The 20,821-nt window shown below is 38.7% G+C and overlaps 1 protein-coding gene across 2 annotated transcripts in view; it reads right to left on the reverse strand.

Moving 5' to 3' along the window:
* Window positions 1-2,959: 2,959 nt before the first annotated feature.
* LOC129723294 (ecdysone receptor) overlaps window positions 2,960-20,821 on the reverse strand; it is a 436,732-nt gene continuing 418,870 nt past the window's right edge. For both annotated transcript variants that reach the window (XM_055677426.1, XM_055677427.1), the window contains 5 exons: window positions 14,757-14,930; window positions 14,381-14,691; window positions 14,170-14,316; window positions 13,955-14,107; window positions 2,960-7,429 (listed from right to left, as the gene is read on the reverse strand). In XM_055677426.1, coding sequence (XP_055533401.1) covers window positions 6,686-7,429; window positions 13,955-14,107; window positions 14,170-14,316; window positions 14,381-14,691; window positions 14,757-14,930 — 1,529 coding nt within the window. In that variant the 3' untranslated portion in view covers window positions 2,960-6,685. The remainder of the gene's footprint in view (window positions 7,430-13,954; window positions 14,108-14,169; window positions 14,317-14,380; window positions 14,692-14,756; window positions 14,931-20,821) is intronic.

Genomic DNA, 20,821 nt, shown 5'->3' on the forward strand with positions numbered 1-20,821 from the left:
GAACCGAACTGTTTCAACGTAAGAATTACTAGAATCATACCTAGCGTATGCTGTTGCCTATCGAACTATACTACGAATTATGACATTTTATGATAATTTTGTTTCTACATTTGCCAATAAGTTTAACCATCTTACAAATTTACCCATTTTTATATGCCAATTTTACTGCACAAAAACTTTTCCTAAATGAAGAGCACCGCAATCAGTCATTTGAATTTGTTTGATTTTTGTTGTTCCATGTTGTATGAAGTGGTTTCTTTTCCGTGTACGTGGAAACAAAAACGACAAAAATGAGACAATTTCTGCCATATTCTTTGGGTGGGTGATAAACTCTCATAAATGGATTTTAAGTCTTTTGTTCTGTATTGTGCCAATTGTTATTCGTCTTCGGTTAACGACTGTCAGGATGATTTTTTTTCTCATTTTTTCTTCTACTAAAGTTAACTAAAGAAAAATGGTTCAACCGATAACGAACGGTGCCCATTTGCGAATGATTTAGGTGAACCACTCGTCTAAACGTTCCGTCCCGCGATAAGCCTTCCAGTCTCATTTTTTTTTATGTTGAAAATTTCACGATCATATATAAATTTAATTAGCGATGAAACGTCAAATATGCTTAATTACTGTATGTAGTACAATTTTGGAAAAATGATTTAAATGTGGTTTAAATTTACCTCTAGGCGAAATCCAATCGTCAGTACCTAAAGTCGCGTTCCGGTTTGGCAACGCTGCCCACTGTTGACAGGTTGTCTATTTTGTTCCGTCGCTTTCAAGCAAGCTTCAATATATTGTTTCGCAGGCGTGTTTGATTAAGTTTTCACATACAGACACAAATGTTTTCTTAATTGATTACGCTTGGCTTACGTATGCTGCTGCATGAGGCGATCAGCAGTGGTTTTTCTTAGAGCATCATCGATGTTATTTTTTGAGGTTAAGATAGCTCACCCAAATTTTGCGCAGAACAGTCAGTTTTGCCTTCGGGATAATTATGCTGCAGGCGTGTGGATTCGTGATTGGCTGAAAGCTTCTCTGGTGTGTGTGTGTGTGGACTCTTATTTCATTTTCGGTATAAAACTCTGCAAGCACCTATCAAAAGTTACGTGGTAAAACGTGTTTTCAGCTAAAACTGGCAGTTTTCCCCTCTATCGGTGACGACATCTAGGTTTAGTGGGTCGAATGAAGTTGAATCGAGCGTGAGTTTGAGAATTTCGGTGCGGAAATCAGGATTCTAAAAACCTCCAAGCGTTCTTCCGTATTAACTCTGCTTACGCTCTAATATTTGAATCAAATGTTAATCATCTTATTAATGGCAGTGTTTTTCTTGGTTTGTTTTACACTAAATCTTACCGGTAGTATTTAAAAGCTACGCACGACCGCTGTGATAACTTTGTACAACACTTGCTCGAGCTTGCTTATTTTACTTTAATTTATTTAAACAGCAATATTCTAAGCCTATAAATCGATTTCTGAAAGATTGTTGTTGTGCGATAAATTTGATTTGTAGTTTTTGTTTTTCTCACACGAAAGGCAAAAGTGACGGTTCTGACAGTTTCCGGCAAACGCACAGTTTGCTTTGTTTTTCCTCGCATGCTTGGGTGAATTCGACTTTCGTTTTTTTTTTTTTTTCATTGTAGTTTCGATAGGATTGGTGATGACAGTGCTGGTAATTATTTTGACATTAAACTTGTCGAATGCCGTAAATTTTACGCTTTTACTTGTAGTTGAGTATGTGTACTTATTTTGGAGGACTAATGTTTCATGTCTAGCGAGATTACAAGATCCAATCGTAACATTTGACAATCAGCAATTATGGAAATTTATCATGACTTTATCATATGTATTCTCAAAGGAATGATAATTTAAGACCTTACACCGCTATTTCAAGATTAACTTTTGTATTTTCTGGAATGCATTTACTTTTAAATCGATTATAAGATTTTCTCAAATGGGCTGCCAGCGGGTTTTATTTTTGTTTGTGTGTTCTTGACTCTCTCGTTTTTTTCCTTTGTAATTTACACTTATAAGCTAGAGATTATCTGTCGTTCTTTCTTATAATATTAGAGCTACGTATCAAATGGGTTTTCCTATATGCAATCAGCACTAGCACTAAAATTTAGTAGTATATTCGGCAGTGGTAAATGTCAAAATGCGCCTTATGTTTTTTTTTCTGGTTTGTTTTGTTTCCTCGGAATGCTCGCTTTTGTTTCCGGTGGTCCAATCGCTGAATTTGAAAGTTATGCACTAGTCCTCCTTATTTGTTGCGGTGTCCTGCCGGCTATCCGTGTAGGCGGCCACTGGGAACGGTGCGAATCAAGTTTTCTCTTGCAAGTAATTTTTAACATTTTTTTGAGGAGAAAATTAAAATAAATATACGCTCAACCAAGAATTTCTCGTTTGTAAATCAATAAACTTTAACCGTGGGATTCTGGGCGCCAATTTCATCAGGAGGCCGTTAAAATGAAAAAAAAATCATATGTTCAACTAGAAAGCGCCTGTGGATATACATAAACAGTAACCTTGCATGCAAATAAATCTAACTTGCATAAAACGATGCGTTTAGTGGAGCCGAATTTTAATGACATTCTACTTCATCAACGACGACGGAATGAAGAATAAATTTCGTTCACATCTCCAAAATTCTTCGAGCTAAAAAAAATGAAACAATGTTATTTAAAAGTGAAATTTTTGTTCAAAAGCCAATATTATTTAACGAAAAATTATATTTTTGAGGTTATATTAATGTCGTATAAATCCATTCGGACATGTTCCAAAGCTCAAGCAAAATAATGCCGTTTCGGACATGATATTTGGCAAAACAGAGGTATTAAGCAAGTGTTTAGTCCTCCTACTTTTAAATTAATAAATGAATTTTAGGTTGCGTTAGAAATTTTAAAATTAAAATGTTAAGAATGAAATCAACAATCTTAACATAAAAAAAACTAAACTAAAACACATCCTCCAAATTGTTAAAAAATATTTTATTACAAAAATAAAATAAAATAATATAGCAATAATAATAGTAACTAATACAAATATTAATAGGTTTTGAGAAATTTCTTATTTTGCACATATCCCAGTTCTTTCTTAGTATCGAATATTCACTCACCGTTTGCTCTCATATCTGCGTTCGGCGGTCGGCGGACGATGGAGGAGAACGAGGAGCAGCGGCGGCCGGACACAGGTTCAACTCCGTCAACACAGCTCGCTATCTCCCCATCTCGCCCCACTCTCACCTACCAATATACAACACCGTTCCTATCTTTGCTCTCATGTGTCAACTCATTTTGTGTTTTTTTTTGTCTTACTGCATTTTTCATCGTCCGTGCTCTCAACCATCGCACAATTTGCGGCAATCTGCTTTACTAATCAACTGTTTTTCTGTGTGTATGTGAATTGTATGTGTGTGTGTTTATTTTTTACTTAATTTTCGTATTGGTTTCATGTTTAATTTCTGTTTTTTCTGCATACCATTTCAGTCGTTTTTTTTTCTGTTTAAACTTGCCCACTTTTCAACAGGTTACTTTACTGGTTCCTGGATTTTTTTTACCTTTCATCTGGGTTTTCTGTGCTACTACTGCTAATCTAACAAACTGCACTTCTGCTCTGTCTTTTTCTCTGTATTCGATTTTGTTTTTATAAAAGTCAGTACTCTTTTTGTGTGTATGTTTTCTACTTGCCTGTTTTTCTTTATCATACGCATCGAAATACTCGCATGCCCTCTCTCGCACTTTCTAACTCTCTCTGTGTTTTACCTTGCAGGTTTTTTTTTTGCTCTGTGTATGTTTGTATGTTTTTTTTGTTTACTCTTTACTAAAGGCACCTCCGTTTCCGAGACTTACTCTTCATCAAAAAAACCAATATCCCTTCCATTTCGTGTTGTTGTTATATTTCTCATTACTTTGTGTGAAGACAAGTTGATTCTACTAATGAAACTGATCCCATGTTTTATCGTTTGTGTATTCTTATTTTTGCTGCTTTTCTGTTTTGTTGTTCGCTACATTGTATATTGTATGTCTGCTTTTTCAAAACTGGCGGAAATATTAGTCCGGACTTAAACGAACAGTTAATTGACTAATTTGCTGTTTTACTTCATCAGTTGACTTAAGAAACATTCAATCAAAATATATGAATGGATCGCTAAAAAAATTTACTAAAAAATAGTTTTGATACGTGCGAATTTGTTCTTGATTTTTGCTTCTGTTTTCTGTTTGCTGCCCAGAACAGAAGTAAACTTAGAGGCCATAATTTTGCAACAAACAAGGTAATTATTCTAGAAATGCTTCTGTGTCCCGAATTAGTTAAAAATAAACAACACAAGCGCACCAACCAAATCAACACACACACAGATCGCTCGCATTCTGGTCTAGCAGATTGTTCCACAAAAAAAATGAAGAACTTTTTAGCAGCTGCCTTCCTCAATGCCGAAATGATCTTTTGTTACGATATTTTGATTCATTCATTCACTCGACAGACGCACCCACACACGCACGTACGACGAAATATGTTAGTACATCTTTTTTTTTCTAAAAAGAAAAAAACTTTAGCTTCGAATAGATCTTATTTATCCGGGGTTCACTTGAAAAACTTTACTAAAAACAAAGAATTCTAACTTTAGCTACAGAAATAAATTTACACTACAATCGTTTCCTCAACTTGTGTTTTGCTTAAAAACAAAACTAGAAAAAATTAAAAGAAAACAAACGGAGAAAACGGGAACAGATTACGACTGACTCTGGAAACTGGAAACTTCTGTTCTCCTAGCACAATCAAACATCAACGAGCATTAATTAATATTTACACAGTTTTTTTTTCTCGGTTGTGCGCGATCATTCATTCCATTCCGCAGTCATCACAACTGAAACAAGTACAGGAAAAACAAATTTTCGCTCTCTCAACTGCTCAATCGGGACAGTAAAATTAGTTGAAATAATTTTCGAGTTCAATCGAAATCAATTGTAACATTCCAAAACTCTGCCGAGCACAATTTCCAGTAAAAGCAGGTCAAACGTAAGAGATCTGCTCTGTGTTCCAACCTTCCAACCGTGGATTTCCGACTCCCAAACGCGCTTCGCTTGCCGCTCACGGATTCGTTCACTCCCGCTGCTTGAATAACGCAACGGTTCGAGACCGTGGGGGCGAAACGATTGGTGGGCGAAAAGTCCACAGGCTCGCAACTTACCGGCTACAAGAGATAGTGGGTTTTTAGTTGTTACTATTTTCCGCAACTCTAGCTCACTGCGCAATTCATGCTCTCAGGTTTTATCAGCTCTTAATGCAACTAATAACTTACAGCTTTTCACATTGTTTTTTCTTTCTGTCTGCCTACTAGCTTAGTTTAAAACCTAGGAAAAAAATGTACATCCTATGTAATTCTGTTTTTTTTTATTCTCCTCTATTCGAATCCCTAACTGCTAAACGTGTGTCCTGAAGCATCAGTTCACCCTACTTACACATCTTATCCTTCATCTTATTCTTCTTCTTCCTCTTTTGTTTTGTTTATTTTACTTTCTCGTCGTGTACTTGAGTGGTTTGCGTCTACTATGCTTGTTTGTTAATTATGTATGTTTGTTTGTATGTTCTGTTTTTTTTCTCTTATTTCTTCTCTTTTCTCCTCTAAATTAATATAGTTTCATCTTAAAAATATTAACAAGTCACAGCCAAACGATACGAAAGAGGTCGGGTGGGCGCCGCTCCGTGTTTTAAGTGGATCTCAACTCACTCGTTCCCTCCGGCTTATCATCCCTTCCCCCACCCACAAAGCCAGTGATCTCAAAGTCAACCAGTGTCAGTCCGTACCTGTTGTAGAAACCAAAGGGAACGAGAAGTTTTCTATGCGGCCGCCGATAGTAGTGAGTGGCAAGTCTCTTGTTTCACAATGTGTTCATGTATGTGTGTATGTGTGTGTTTAGTGCCCATTTGGATTGGCTGGGCTAAAAAGTGGGGGTGGCAGCATTTGTTATGTTTTTTTCTCTCTCTGTTTTTTTTTTTGTTCTTCCGAGCACGACCAGCGGGCCCCTCTCTGCACACTTTGACTTCAACTTTTGGACCTTCCAAACCGACAAACCTCGATCCTCTTTCATCTCTTTTCCTTACCAGCTACATTGTTGTAAACTTACACTGTTAAGCGCGTGTAGTATTTTCTCGTTTTGTGTATTTATTTTTTTTACTCTGTCTGCAGTCTGCACTCGCCCATGCGGCTCGCCAGATTTGTTTCTTTAAATTTTTATCTCTCGTAATAGAAGTCATATTTAGTATAAACACGATCTTCGTTAAGAGTACACTTTATTTAAAAAAAACTGCGAGTTTGTTTTGTCTTTCGCTTGCGGGGATTCCTTCTTCTCGTCTGTGGAATACTTTCTCGAAAGTGGTCAAATGAAAACGCAATAGCATAGAGATAGAGTCAAAACAGACATCATTCAGTCACTTGCTGTCGCACGGTTCTGGATCCCGCAATCTGACAGAAATAGTAAGAATTTAAAAAAAAAAACAAGTCGATGAAATAAATAAAAGGCATTACTAAGAAAGCAAAAAAACTGGAAGCGACCGGATCGCCTTAACTTTCTACGATAAATAAGATATCGTCCCCGGAGAAGGGAACGACGGATTGGGCGTCAACGGTCGTCGCTTCGGTTTCGCCGGCCAGCAGTGGAATGGAAACTGGTCCGGAAACCGCGTCCTACACTAGCTATACCTGGTGGTCGAGCATGCCGAGGGCGGAGACCGCAGTGCTGCCACCATTGCCACCACTACTACCGCCGCTTCCGCCGTTGGCGTGAACTTGCTGTAGCTGACTGTGCTGCTGCTGATTTGGCGTTAATTGCTGATGCTGCCCGTGTAAACTATTACTACTACTACTGCTGCTGTTGCTACTACTACTGCTACTGCTGCTATTGATACCGGAACCGGAGCCGGATTGTTGCTGGGACTGCTGAATCTGCGCCTGCATCGAGGGTGGTATGTCCTGGACGTCCCAGATCTCTTCCAGGAACCGCGGCAGTTTTCGATTCTTCAGCTTGAGCGAGAAGCACATCTCCGAGTTCTGATTGCCGAGTGTCCGCAGTTCGGTCAGTATCGACAGCAGCTTGGCGAATATCACACTGCACTTCGGATCGCCGCCGTGCCTGTTGAGGATATAGATTCGCAGCGTGTCGATGTAGTAGCTCTGGATGTGCTCGACCAGTTCGGCCTGCTCGAGACCGGGCCGGTCGGAGAAGATGACTATCGCCGTCAGCAGGGCGTACTCCACGTTGTCCACCGTGAGCGAGTACATCTGGCGGCAGAAATGCAGCAGGTCTTCGATCGTATCCGCCATGCCGGCCATCCGGTAGGAGTCTCGCGTGTACGATCGGTTGTTAGCGAACAGGATCGAATCGGTGCCGGCGTCGTAGCGGCGGGCCATCCGAAGCATCATCACCTCGCTTGAGCAGGCCTATAGGGGGAGGAAAGAGAAAAAAATATTTTATTATTCTAGGTACATTTTACTTGTACGCACAACTCGTGTCTCACAAATTATAAATTATATTCACGCTTGTCTACTTGCAGGCGCTCAAGAATGGATAGAGTCTGTGCTAAACGGTATTCTGACAGAACACAAACTGAAGCCTTCCAACGACGAGGCTACATGACGCAGAGCAGAACTTCTATCAGTTTGCCGGTAGCCCTTAGTTCAGTTTCATAAATTGTATTTTTTTTTTTTAATTGCTCTGTTTTAATAGCTATTCTTCATTCTCAGTATATCCAGGCAGCTTTTCATCATGCTTTCTAGTAAGTGTCTACTTGACTGCTTTGTTGTTTCCACAGTAGATTCCTCTAGTTATGCAGATTATGGAGTCTTCTGTTGCTGAACTAATTCTTCGTGCAAAGCGATAGTATTTAATGTGCGAAAATAGTTTGTGAAAGTTTCAATACGTGAAATTCATGTTGCAATATGTGTTTACTATATAATTTGAACCATGTTGACCCGTGATAAGTTTTTACTTTTATTTTTGAGTGACTAGTGAGTACTATTCTGAGGTAGTTAGTATTGATGCATCGTGTTGGATATTTATTCCCCCTTTTTAATCTTGCTAAGACCGGATAACGTATCACTATTAGAAGTGGTAGTTACAATCTGACCAATAGCATCAGTCCAATCCGGCATTACACTTCGTATGACTCGAACAACCGTACTGGGAGTTGTTCTTCAGTTTTCAGACGGTTCTATTAATCCTCTAACGAAGAACTTATATCTTTTGATGAAAATTGCCGGACATCGGCATAACAGATGTTCCGAGTCTTCTTTTTCCGTGTCCTATACGTGAAATGATACATGACATGAAGTTTTTCACAACCTTCAAAAAAAACGGCTTGGATAATGCTCTGTTATTAAATCAGTATATAGGCTTAGATTTTTTTTTAAATTCCAGTATTTTGCGAGTCACAAAAACGTTCAGTGTGATGAACCGCTTCGACTGCCTACCAATGGAAGTGTTTGTCCAGTTGGATTCCACTTTCGGAGCTTCCCATGTGTTCAGTTCCATTCTAAGCAAACAAGCGGATAGACCACAGAAGGGTTCTAGTCCTATGAACTGATGAGACAATCCAAGTCTCGCCAGTTCATCGATTGACTGTCAGACATAATGCAAATGTTTCAGTGTCTGTATTTCGAATTGGGAAATTGGAATTGACAGGCCTATTCCTGGGCCAGTTACCCCTGCTTCCACTCGGATCAAATATTCGAAATCGTCTTGCAAAATTTTTATCTTTTCTTCATCCAGTCTCCATTGTTAATTACTAGGGGACTGGTTCGAATAGTTTTTAAGAGTATTTATATAACATATTAGGTACTCTCAAACAGTTTCAATGAATTTTTGATCCGTAAAGCATTTTGTTAGGCTTTTAATTGTATAAATTGATGGAGTATAAGCATAAAGAGTAGAGCTGACAATGCCTTGGTAGGTGTACTTCTCATTGCACCCGTTATTGAAAGAGTGACTACCCGTTGAAGCTGTCCCAACTTATCTTGAACACTTTTCACCTTTGTTTTTGTCCGCCAGACCAGTAATTCCGAGTCTTACAAAAGCCAAATAAATCCAAAGGATCATTCTCGGTTTGAGACCCCACCGTTTATCAAAAGTTTTGCTTATTGCAAGCAAAGCTTTTTGTCAAGGAGAGCTCCGAGATATGTGACGTAGTCTGAAAGTTTCAAGAGCTCACCTTTCAATTTTATATAATTTAGCATATTTTTTTGCTTCGTGTAAATGGAACGATAGCAATTTTTGAAGTATTTACATTCAAGCATTCCCCATCGCACCACGAGGAAACACTCCAGGTACTTCAAACCTGGTATGGAGTTGAGAGGTACCTTCTTAAGAAGTCGAACCTCGATGAAGCAAGACTTCCCGAAAGCAGATGCAGAGCACATGCGCTGAGCTCTCAAGTTCACTTTGTAAAGAACACCCAGGTTGGGCTACTCTTTAATTTAGTCAGAAACTGTTGATACTGAAAGTGTAATTTTGACCACCCTACGAGGGGTGTTAGGTTCCCTGTAACCGAGCAATTGTGATGTAAGACCAGAGCGCTAATTGTCTTGCCAAACAGTATACTGCAATCCCCGATGGCTGAAGTCGCCTTCTTGATAGCGTAATTGAGCAGTTCAGCTATTTGTCCAGAATGATTCCAAGGCTGTATTTGCTGGAGTTCAATCTAATCCGATTGTTAAGTTACAGTTAAGTACGTACGTTAAGTAAAACGTCTACCACCAGTGTCCATCGGAAAAAGGAAACTTCTCCCCGAGAACACCCTTCTGTTGCATCTACTGTGACAGATGTCTTTCCTTTCCAGCTCGTATGCCTAGCTTGTATCCAGTCTATTGTATTATAGACGATTCCTTTATTTTGTACAGCCGTGTGAATAGATACAAAGGGCGTGATAACTGAAGCTCCCTCAATATCTAGAAAATCACAGACCTTAGCGACTTCTCGATCGTCGTAACTAAGCAATGCAGAGCGGTTCTAGTTGTTTTATCCCGTTGATATGCATATTGACGTTTAAACAAGGGTCTTTCAGAAACTCGATGCGTGTGTAGTCATCCGTAATTTTTTCCATCAATTTGAGAAGAGTTGACATCACATTTGTAGCTTTGGACAAAGTTTTATTTTTCTAAAAACACCACCATAACGTACCGCTAGCTAGCTCGAAAAAGGCTGATGAGTTTGGATATGATGACCCCGTCTGTTTTTGCGGGAAGATTGGTGAATTGCCTTCCGGTCCTGTTGACTTCATAAACTCAAAAGAGCTTAGTGCCCAGTTGATAGAAGTCTCTGTAAACAGTCGTCGAGCGCGCACTGCGGAGTCACATATCGTCGTGCGTGCTGATTCGGTGTTTTGTAGCCTTTCGTGTTCGATCAGAGGTCACTGTCGAACCAGGAAAGTGGATGTGGATAAATCCGTTTTCAACCAAAATCATTAATACATCTGTTTTCATCTGCTTTCGAGTCTCAACTAAAACAGTTATTGGAATACTAGCCTTAATTCTTTTTATTCGAAATAATTATCTCTGATGTTTTTTAATGCTTATTTTCTTTTCCTTTTCTTTAACTTCATTTTTCGTATTAAGTCAGTTTTCTTTGAAAATATCTTTTTCTATTCCTATTGAATCCATTTTGTTCGTTTGTTTTGCTCTAAATAAATCATTATGCTCGCGCTTAGAGATTTAAGGGCATCTTCGGCGGTGGTTTTTTTGGGAACAAACTTCAAATTCACTGCTGCACCGGTGGTGTAAATTTTGCTTTATACCAGATCTTAATTGAAAAAAATTGAAACTGGTATACGTTTTGGTTTATTTTTGCCACTTGTTGGAACAAGAAATACATCGTTCTAAAACCTTTTGTACGCTCCCAATAGGTGGGTAAAATGTCATATTTTAATTGAATACCTCATTTTCAGCTATTTCCATATAAGCGTTTTGCGAGTGTTGGCAAATGAACAAAACAAAGATTTTTCATGACAATTCACAATTCGTTTTTTGTGGCTTTTCTGAAGAAGAAAATGAATAGGTTTGTCATTTTTGGTTTCAAGCAAACCGATCAGTAAAAGAGGGAATTCTGGAAGACTATAACCGTAGGTTCAACTACTTGGTTTGCAACCATCAGCTACCAGGATGACAAATATGTTGGCTATTCGTGAATCGCCTTAATTGTAGTGGGACTAGAGGAGACCTCAAGAGGCCAGAAAAATATTCCTCGATGACACTGAACTGAAAACGTTCAAGATGCAAGCTTGTTTCAATACCCTCAAAACCAAACCCAAGTTTGAAAAACTGCAAGATTTTGAAAGATTGATGAGACGGAAAGGGAAGATGAACAACTACGCGATCAAATATTTTTCACTATCCTCCGAAGCCCTACTTGTAGCAGAAATTTTTCGATTATACCAATCCATCCTGAGAAATGTCACTGACGCTTGGGTCAAACCATCAAATATATAAAGTCTTGAGGATATAAAGTGTCTTGCCAAAGTAATCGTTTATTGTTAAATATTGAGTGCTTTTCATTATAACAAACTGATAACATGTGGTAATAAATTGTTGACAGTGTGACAGATGTCAGCGGTTTAAAACAACGAGGTATACAACACCGGTGCGGAGAACGAAAAGTTGGTCTATATCAGCTTGTTCTATTCAGGTTTCGCTGGTGTAAATCAAGTATAAAGTTGTTTCAAAAGTAGACCAGCGCTGAAGAAAAACTTTCTGTGGCATTTTTCGGGTAATTGAATAGTTTATTCTAGGGATATGACTATTTTTCTGAATTTAAAAAAATAGTTAATTAGCGATTGCATAAGAAGTACAATCAGATAATTCGAACAAAATTCGGGTAAAAAGCCAAATTACCTGATTACTCTAAAATTCCTCGTCTTTTCCAGGTTCTTCCGGATTTAATAATTAAATAAATAAATAATGATAATTCCAGATTTTTATAGGGGCTTGACACTTTGTCATAAGAACTTCTACCGTTTCTAATGTAGTGACAGTCAGACTATCATCTTCCTTTTTCCATGACCCAAGACCATTCGTATAATCTTCAGACATCCTTTTTTGCAGTCGCGTTGCCTTAGGCAGAATCTGAATTTCCACACAGAATCGACTTTTTGCTTTGCGCAGCTCAAAGCGTGTGGGATGCTCTGTAGGAGTCCCAGTTGAACGTGAATTTAGCCCTGTTGAACCAGCGTCTAGTTTTCCGAAGAAGGTTGCTGACTATTTCGTTCCAGCAGAGCACATCACGACAAATTGTCTGTTTTACTTAAGCTTTCGTAGTTCTTTGGTGTAGGTCATGCGATGACCAGTAAACCAAAGTTCATATATTTTCATGGTAGAATGTTATCGAGTTAACCAAATGATTCTTTGAAAATTTCTCTTTGCATTTCTGAAGTTTTTTCCACATTTCACCGCTCATCTAGCCGTCTAGGATTTAAAAACGAGGTCTGAGTTCGATTTCCGGCTTCTGGGCATCATACCGATAGACGTATCGGGAGGTTTTGAATATTCCAGACTGTTTTTCAGAAACTGGAAGTTGCTGTTTTGAAATACAAAATGGCATTTCAATCTCCGGCCTCTGGCCATTACCCTGTTTCCGGATATATTCATACTCAGGTGGACAAAAAAAAATTAAAATTCAACTCAGTGACTTGCTTGATCGAAGAATTTTTCCCGGTTGTTTTTTATTTCCAATGATATTTCTTGATCACTGATAGAAAAATAGATTCCCCAACTTTTCAGGCTTTCGCCACCCTGGTATTTGACCAGGTTGCTCTACAAAAACCGGATGCCGCTACTTTGAAAGTCCGACGCTTCAACAAGGTTTAACATTTTCCAACAGGTGAGCATCATAAAATGATATTGTGGGGACTTGACAGTTCCTGGGGCAGTGTTGCCACAATATATTTCTGCACTTAGGCGGACGTGGAGCTGGTTTTGCAATCGATTGTTTCAAGTACGAAGGAGATTCGTTGAAAACTGATCGAGTTATAAGAATTTGAAATTGGATTGGATTTAAGATTTTCATTTTACACTTCAATAGAGAACCTTCTTCAAAAAAGGCATACTTATGCGTCAAACCTACTCTTATTAACATTCCCAGTTCGGCACCCAAACCAGATGGCAAGCAGAATCACTAGTGTTTAAAAAAAAGTCAATGCAAAATATTTTGGAAATTTATAAAGTATGCATACAAAAAACACTCTGTAAATCTTGTTGTCACGACAGCGTTTTTTTCATAGCACTTGTTTTTATAGCATTACAATATAGGTTGCTCCGAACAGACTGTTTGGAATCTGCTTTTAGTGATGAATCGGAAAAAGAATATTTTTCGGTTTCTTCTACCGTTGAATGTTTGATTGCAATTAAACAATTTGAAAGTAGCCACGACTCTATACATACAATTTTCTCTGTTAAACATAGAGAATATAAGACTGAGTTCTTCTCCATACTTCAGGAAGCTTTGCTAAGCTTTTGCTTTGCATCATTCTACACAAGCGATTAGTTGTTGTGAAACAAAGCAACTTTTTAGTGTTAGCTAGGGATCGAAAAAACGACAGGCCTGCGAAGTTATTCAAAAGCACTTCTATGGCATACAAAAATACACCCATGAATTATTAGAAGCCGAACGCTTAACGTTACAGAAACGGCTTCTGAGGAACGAAAATGTTGAAGTCCTATTTTCAGGGGAATTTAGAAACAATTCAAATTTCTCAGTTTATCCCTGCTTAATTTTTCAAGAATCAAAGTGCCTCATAACTCATAATTTAAATGTTTTGAAATAGTTAGCACGTTCTCCAAGCGACAAACTTTCACGCGGTCCTGCTCACAGCAGAAATGCTGTCAGTTTTCGAGCTCATTTGGTTTGTTACTAGACTACATACAGCGATTGCATACTTTTAGGGAGAGTAAGTAATAATCAACCGAAGCTCGATATCCTACCTTCAGCAGCGTGATCTGGTCCTCCTGTGGAATCTTGGTAAATGCTGGCAGTCCCTTGGCGAACTCCACGATTAGTTGTACTGTTAAGATTGTGATTTCCGTTATGTGCCGGAAGTGCACGTCATGCTGGTCCTCCTCCTCGTTGGGTGAGCCCTACAATGACAAAAAAAAAAGTTTGGTATTGGCGTGGAGAGCTAAGTCAAACGAAAACTCACGATCATTATCCTCTTGAGATCTTCCTCCGACGGTTGCTCGTAACCGTCCTGGTACCAGATAAGCTTGTAGATGACGGCCATCTGGTTCGCCGTCAGCAGAGGTATATTTCTTAGTCTATTTTCATTCAGCAGCTTTTCGGGTAAAAGCTAGAAAGAAAAAACATTTTGTCGTTAAACCTAAACCTTACACGTTGGAGTAAATCAAACTCACAGGTATCGCTGCATGCGGCGGTGGATCACATTTCATCAAGACCGGCAGTATCTCCGCTTTGTAGGCGCTGTTCGTTGTACTAACGGTTGCATTCGTTGACAGCTTGTCCTTCTCCTTCTGCGCCTTCTTCTCCTTCCGCTTGATGGCGCACTGGTTCTCCGGCACGACGCACTCGGGCCTCATGCCGACGGCGAGACACTTTTTGAGCCGGCACTCCTGGCACTTCCGTCGCATGTACATGTCCATTTCGCACGCATGCCCAAACTTGCAGCAGTAGACGGCATTTTTCGTCACACTACGTCGGAAAAAGCCTGGGAAAAGAGATTGATTGCGGTTCGATTGGTTATGTTCGGGTGTGGAAAGCCGTCATACTTACCTTTACATCCTTCGCAGGTGAGCGCATTATAGTGATAGCCGGACGCTCGATCCCCGCACACCAGACACAGTTCCTCCTGCTGTCGCGGGGTCGGACCTTTCTTCTGCTTCTTGGCATCGTTGCCGTCACCGGAGTACCCGTTCAGACTGCTGGAAGGCGACAGATCTTCGCGACCTGAAAAGAACAAAACCGGAAACGGAACTGATCAGAATGGAGCTGTGCGAGTGGCAATTAGCATTCAATAACTCCGTCGGGAGTCTTTATTTGGTACGTGAGGTAATCAAGCGTTGCATAAGCAACGCCGTCGTTGCATCCGTCGCGAAATCCCTGGACTTTCGAGGTTTGGTTTCACTCATTCATGAAAATAATACGTGACAGCACGATCGTCTCGTTTGATTGATCATCATCATCGTTTTGGGCGAAAATTAATTCGGTAGCCGGTATTGCGGTCGTGCGTTCATTTTTTTTTTTTGTTTTTCTTGATTGTTTAGTCATTTGCAAAGCGTCAATTAGGTTAAAAGTGGTGTGGCTAACACTTCCGGGGGAAGTGCATTGTCTTTCTATGGAGATGAATTGGTTTTTATCTACTGTACACGGTGTCGATTCGTGCAATCCGTACACTGTCCTACGGGATCAAATTATCAAATCATGTGAAAATATATTCACCAGTTAATATAATAGTGAATTGTCGTAATCGTGGATGAAGTATGGCCATTAACATTCGGGAATTGTATATGCGCCAGGGCTAAAATTTCAAGCGCTTAAAGCCACGATAACAGTCTAAACAATCGGATTCCAAAGCTATTCAAACTAGAAGCAGTAAATTTGGTAAGCAGCAGGAAAAAAACAAATCGTCCGATCTTGTTGGACATTCCCACGGAAATCAAAAGTTTTCGTTTGATTTGCCTACCAAATTCCGACCAAGGTTAAGTTCCTAGTTGGGGTGCCTTGTTCTGTTTTTTTTTTCATTTCGACTGAAAGTCATAGGATTGCAAAGGAGTGGTGTCACTTTAAACATTCGCTGCACGGACGACGAAAGATCTGAGCAAATATTGCAAAAAAAATCAACAAGCTGCAAAGTTACACATGACAGAGTTGTTAATAATAATAGAATTAATATTTTTTTATTACCACGTTTTTTTTTTTTTGTTCGATGGTTGCGTCACAAATCTCCAGTGGAAGAGAACAAAGCAAATCGAAAATTCCGAAAAAAGCAAATCCATCAACTTGATCAGTACGTTCGATCTATGATCTGACACATGTACATTAGAGATGGTCGGGTACGGGTATTTTTACCCGAAACCCGTACCCGACCCGTACCCGACGGGTTCGGGTCGGGTTTCGGGTAACGCCAAAAAATATTCTACGGGATCGGGTCGGGTACGGGTAATTAAAAAACCAAGGCTTCGGGTTCGGGTCGGGTACGGGTTTGAAAAATTCTCAATTGGTCGGGTACGGGTCGGGTACGGGTAATTCAATTTTCGTGCATTGTGAGAATTCAATTTTTATCATTTCAAGCCTGGGTGTTTTCCTAATGTCGATAATCGGTAAGATCGGAGAGAAAATCGCCCATCATCACTCAACGAGAGATCGCCCAATACCTATTCTGACAGTTGTCGGCAGTCTATGCACCAAGGGAATGACATCATGCTATCGCTTTCTAATGTTAGATTGAATAGTTCTTCCTGCAACGGTTTTGATTTAAATGGAGTTTTTTTTGGGCTTTTTTCATAACTGTCAGGAAAACCGCGGAGCATTGCACAGTGGGGCGACTTAATACAAATGCTTGCCAAGTAAAAAAAGTGTCGATAAATACGACAAAAATATGGTATATACTTAATTTTGGAGTGCTGAACACGAATCTCCATTCCACTTTTTATTTGGAGACGTTCATAAAGCATGTGACTTAATTTTTCATGATTTTTTAGCACTTCTCCCCTAACTTTTTTATTAAACAGAATTATATGATCTTCAACCACAAGCAACGCCACAGGGCGTCCTCTTTACAAAAACAGCTTACGTCGTTTTTGCACAACTCCTCAAATCAATCAAATTTCGCAAAAAAAAATGTTTTTATAAAAATTAAAACAATATTATATATTATAATAGGTAATAAAAACAAACTACAAATCAACTTTTTCTTCGAGGCCAAAAAAAATCAAGCTATCATTGAAGCTGCAGAGCGTTTCAAAGTAATGATATATATATTTTTTTTAAATATGTCAAAAAACGTCAGTATGCCGAGTTTTGAAAAGTTATAAAAAAATCAAATTTTATGATATTGCACCCAAATTTTGGACTTAAGCACTTAAATATTTATTTATTTATTTATTTATTTATTTATTTGATATCTGTTTTTTACAGATTTTTAGAATTGATCAATGACACCGAATCTATACTCAAAATTACAGGTTTCTGGCAAATGCAGTGAATTATCAAATTTTTCTCAAGTTATAAACTATATTAATTTTGACCTTTTAAAATTCGTTTGACCCTTTAATGTGTTTATAAAACTCGTCGTTTATTTTAAACTTTACCAGACATGCACTTTTCATAGTGGACCGATTCCTTATAGTGGACCACCCGCCTGAAACTCTGGGTTCATTATCATTCGTTCACACGCACACTCGGTTCTAGCCTGGCTCCGGCCATCATCTCGAGAAACCACATATGACAATCAGTGCATAAAATGTACGAGGTACCCAGGCATGTTGAACAAAAAAAAATTAAAAAAAAAAACAGGACGGGTCGGGTACGGGTCGGGTACGGGTCGGGTACGGGTCGGGTACCGGCAATTTCGGCGTTTTTTTCTATCGGGTACAGGTCGGGTACGGGTAGTTGGAATAGATATTTTTCGGGTTCGGGTCGGGTACGGGTATTTTAAACAAAGCAGACTTCGGGTTCGGGTCGGGTACGGGTTTGAAAATTTTCGATGAGTCGGGTACGGGTCGGGTACGGGTAACAAATTTCCCATACCCGACCATCTCTAATGTACATACCACCCAGAAGTCAGCGAACGGATTCAAGGCATGCTTTTTTTATATTATTTCGGCAAACTTTTTCGCTTCGAGCGGCTATTGAATATGCATCGAAGTTTTTATTCAATACTAGACAAACAAATCTTGAAGATTTTGAAAACGATAATCACGACAACATTGTTGCGTTGCGCTGTCGCATGGGCGTGATCTAAAAACCCACTATTATTTATTTATTTTTTGCAAAACGATTACCATGAACAGCAGAAAGATGGCTCATATGTTTATTCGTGGTTACACTTGACCATCATCGACCGTCACAGAATGGACCGATTCTGCTGAACTCGACTATTTGTTGCAAAAAAGGCACGTACCTTTGTACCACGGTAGGAAGTCAAACGCTGCCCCGTCATACCGATTGTGTGTTGCAGCTTAAAATGCATTTGATATAGATGCACAATTATATTCATTCTAAAGGAGCATTGCAGTTTAATGAAAGTCGTTGAGAAACCATTGCATTGCCCCAACGGAGTGTGCATCAAGATGGTGACTGGTTGATAAGACGTTTCTTATCAAGCTCTTCTGTTCGCTTGAATTAAAATTGAGGCCATTTGAAATAGAAAAATAATTTTGTCACAGACAAACTAGTCTAGCGGCTGAATGTTACTTTCACCCAAACTCCCAAGTCAGTTGCATAATATTGCAAGTTAAGTAAAAAGTTGCTTTGAGGTAAAGATAAAACTTTTTGGCCTCCAGTCGGTTTGCTTCCACCAGCGCAAGTCTGTTTTTATCTGTGTCATACTACAACTATTAGCAAACTTTAAGTAACAAAGAAAAAAAAAACGATTTCATTTGCTTCTTTGTTAACTGCCTTGGCTCTAGGGCGTTGGTAGATAGAGTTCAGGATGAGATAGAACAGATTTCCTGTTTTTTTTTAATTCACTCTCCGCTATTTCAAGTCATTCGAGTATTTTATTAGCCACATCAATAATCAAGATTAATAGACGTCACGGGCGCGTTTATGAATGTGTCAGTGAGTTGGCGTACTGGACAAAGAGTGAAGAACCGGAAAATCCGGACCCGTGTTTTTTGGCCGGGCAACAAGCACTTTTCGAATCCATAAAACATTTTAATTGTCGTGTACCTATTCTATGACAGCGGAGAGATGCATCCGCTGAATTATGTGCGCAGATTAAACGAACAAAATTTAGCGGAAAAGTTTGTGCTTATCTTCTGCTGGTCGGTCACAAAAAAAAACGCGCAGTGCAGTACAGGAGGAAGTGCAGTGCAAGCCATCCGTTTTTGTTTTCTTTTGGTTCCTGGAACTGGTGCAAAATTAACTGAGGCGTGTGGTTTTGTTGACGTCGACCTTGAATTCCGGCTAGCTTGTAGGATTTATGTTTTAATTAGTTTTTTTTTTCGTATCATTATCGTGCCCGTAAGGGTATGTGATGTGTATGTAAACGAAAGTTGAAAAAAAAAGTTTTATGCTTGAGGCTCTTTGTAATCCGGCTGAAGCTACTCAACAAGAACATGTGTTGTAGACGGAAGATATAGAGATATATATTTGTACAAATTATGGTTATTAAATTCAGCTTTTGTATGAGTAGCTTAACTTGTCTCTTGTGAAGCCTGACTCTCATGATTGCCATTGCGCTTTTGCAGACATTTCGATGAAAAGAAGTAATTGTCGAACGCCCAATGTTTGAATATTTTAAAGTAAATTAAACACGATTTTTTTAAATCCTCATCAGCTTCTTTGGTCAACAAATTGTTCACATAATTTAAAGGACATGAATGCAGGATTATTTTGGAAAATTAAATGTCAAATGCCATTTTTCAGTAAAACTTCGCATGTAATATGAAATCACTAGATAACAACAATTCAACACAGTCTTGTAAAAAAAAACTCATTTAAACTTGTTCAACTTATTTTTGTCCTAATTGGTCAGTTTTATCGGAAGTCAGTAATGCAATCGTGCTACAATACACTAAAGTTGCCTTTAGGCGTTTTTCTGTGTGTTTTTACGCAGATTTCCTACGAAAGTCGGGTTGTATACGGTATGTTTTTAGGTTTTTTTTTTTATTTCAAATCGTCGATTCAGCGTACTGATTAAATTTACAAACCCCAATTCCCGAGTATTCACTGACTTTACCTACTTTTTATTGTTTTGCAGTTGGAATAAACACTGCTTTTTATTCCTCTTTAGCAGACGTGATGCGGAATTTGCGCACTTTTTGACGTAGAATTCACGTCAAACGGCAACATTATAAGGGTGCAAATTGAAAAACCGAAAACATCGAGAGCGTCACGAAAATTGTCCACTTCCAAATGCTCAAAACGAATTTCCTTCAAAATCAGCCATGCATTCTTCAAAATGCAGCAAATTGTTATTTTGTGATGCTGGCTATTGAAATATTGAAAAACGTAGAGCCACGTTTTAAACGCAAATTTCGACCAATTATAACTGAAAACTAGGCCAAATATCATCCAATATGGGTATCTCTATAACCGGGATGATATAAAGTTCCCGGAAATCGAACTAGAATATGTCCAGAAGCCATAAAAAATCCGCTATATAGAAATCCATGGATGCATTTTCCGGTTTTCGGAAAAATGCATAAAATAAGCAATAATAGGATATCCTCGGTATCAAAGTGATATCCAGAGCGCGCAAATCGACTCCAAACGTAATTTTGGAATCCAAGATTGTGTTTTTCAGCTTACGTGAAACAACCTAAGTGGCACATGAGTATTTTCGAAACTCAGTGACCAGTCATCTACGAGAAACAGAGTTTATCAAATTAAAAATTACAATCGAATGTTTTGCCTAACCTACCGTCAGGAGCAAACTAACATGAGACAGGCTGTTGTAATTCTACGTTAATCTTTCGGTCTTTTCCTATACACAATCTGTTCTTCAATTCTTTTCTTAAACTCTTTGTATCTCTTCGTAGCAAACGATTAAATTGTATCTGTTTCACTTTACTTTTGCTTATATTTTTTCTTTAGATATTGCTCAAAATTGTTTAGTGAAATATAAATTAAAAAAGAATAGACAATCGATCAATTATGCTTGGAATATACCT

Source organism: Wyeomyia smithii, chromosome 2 (genome assembly GCF_029784165.1).
Source record: "Wyeomyia smithii strain HCP4-BCI-WySm-NY-G18 chromosome 2, ASM2978416v1, whole genome shotgun sequence".
NCBI lineage: Eukaryota > Metazoa > Arthropoda > Insecta > Diptera > Culicidae > Wyeomyia > Wyeomyia smithii.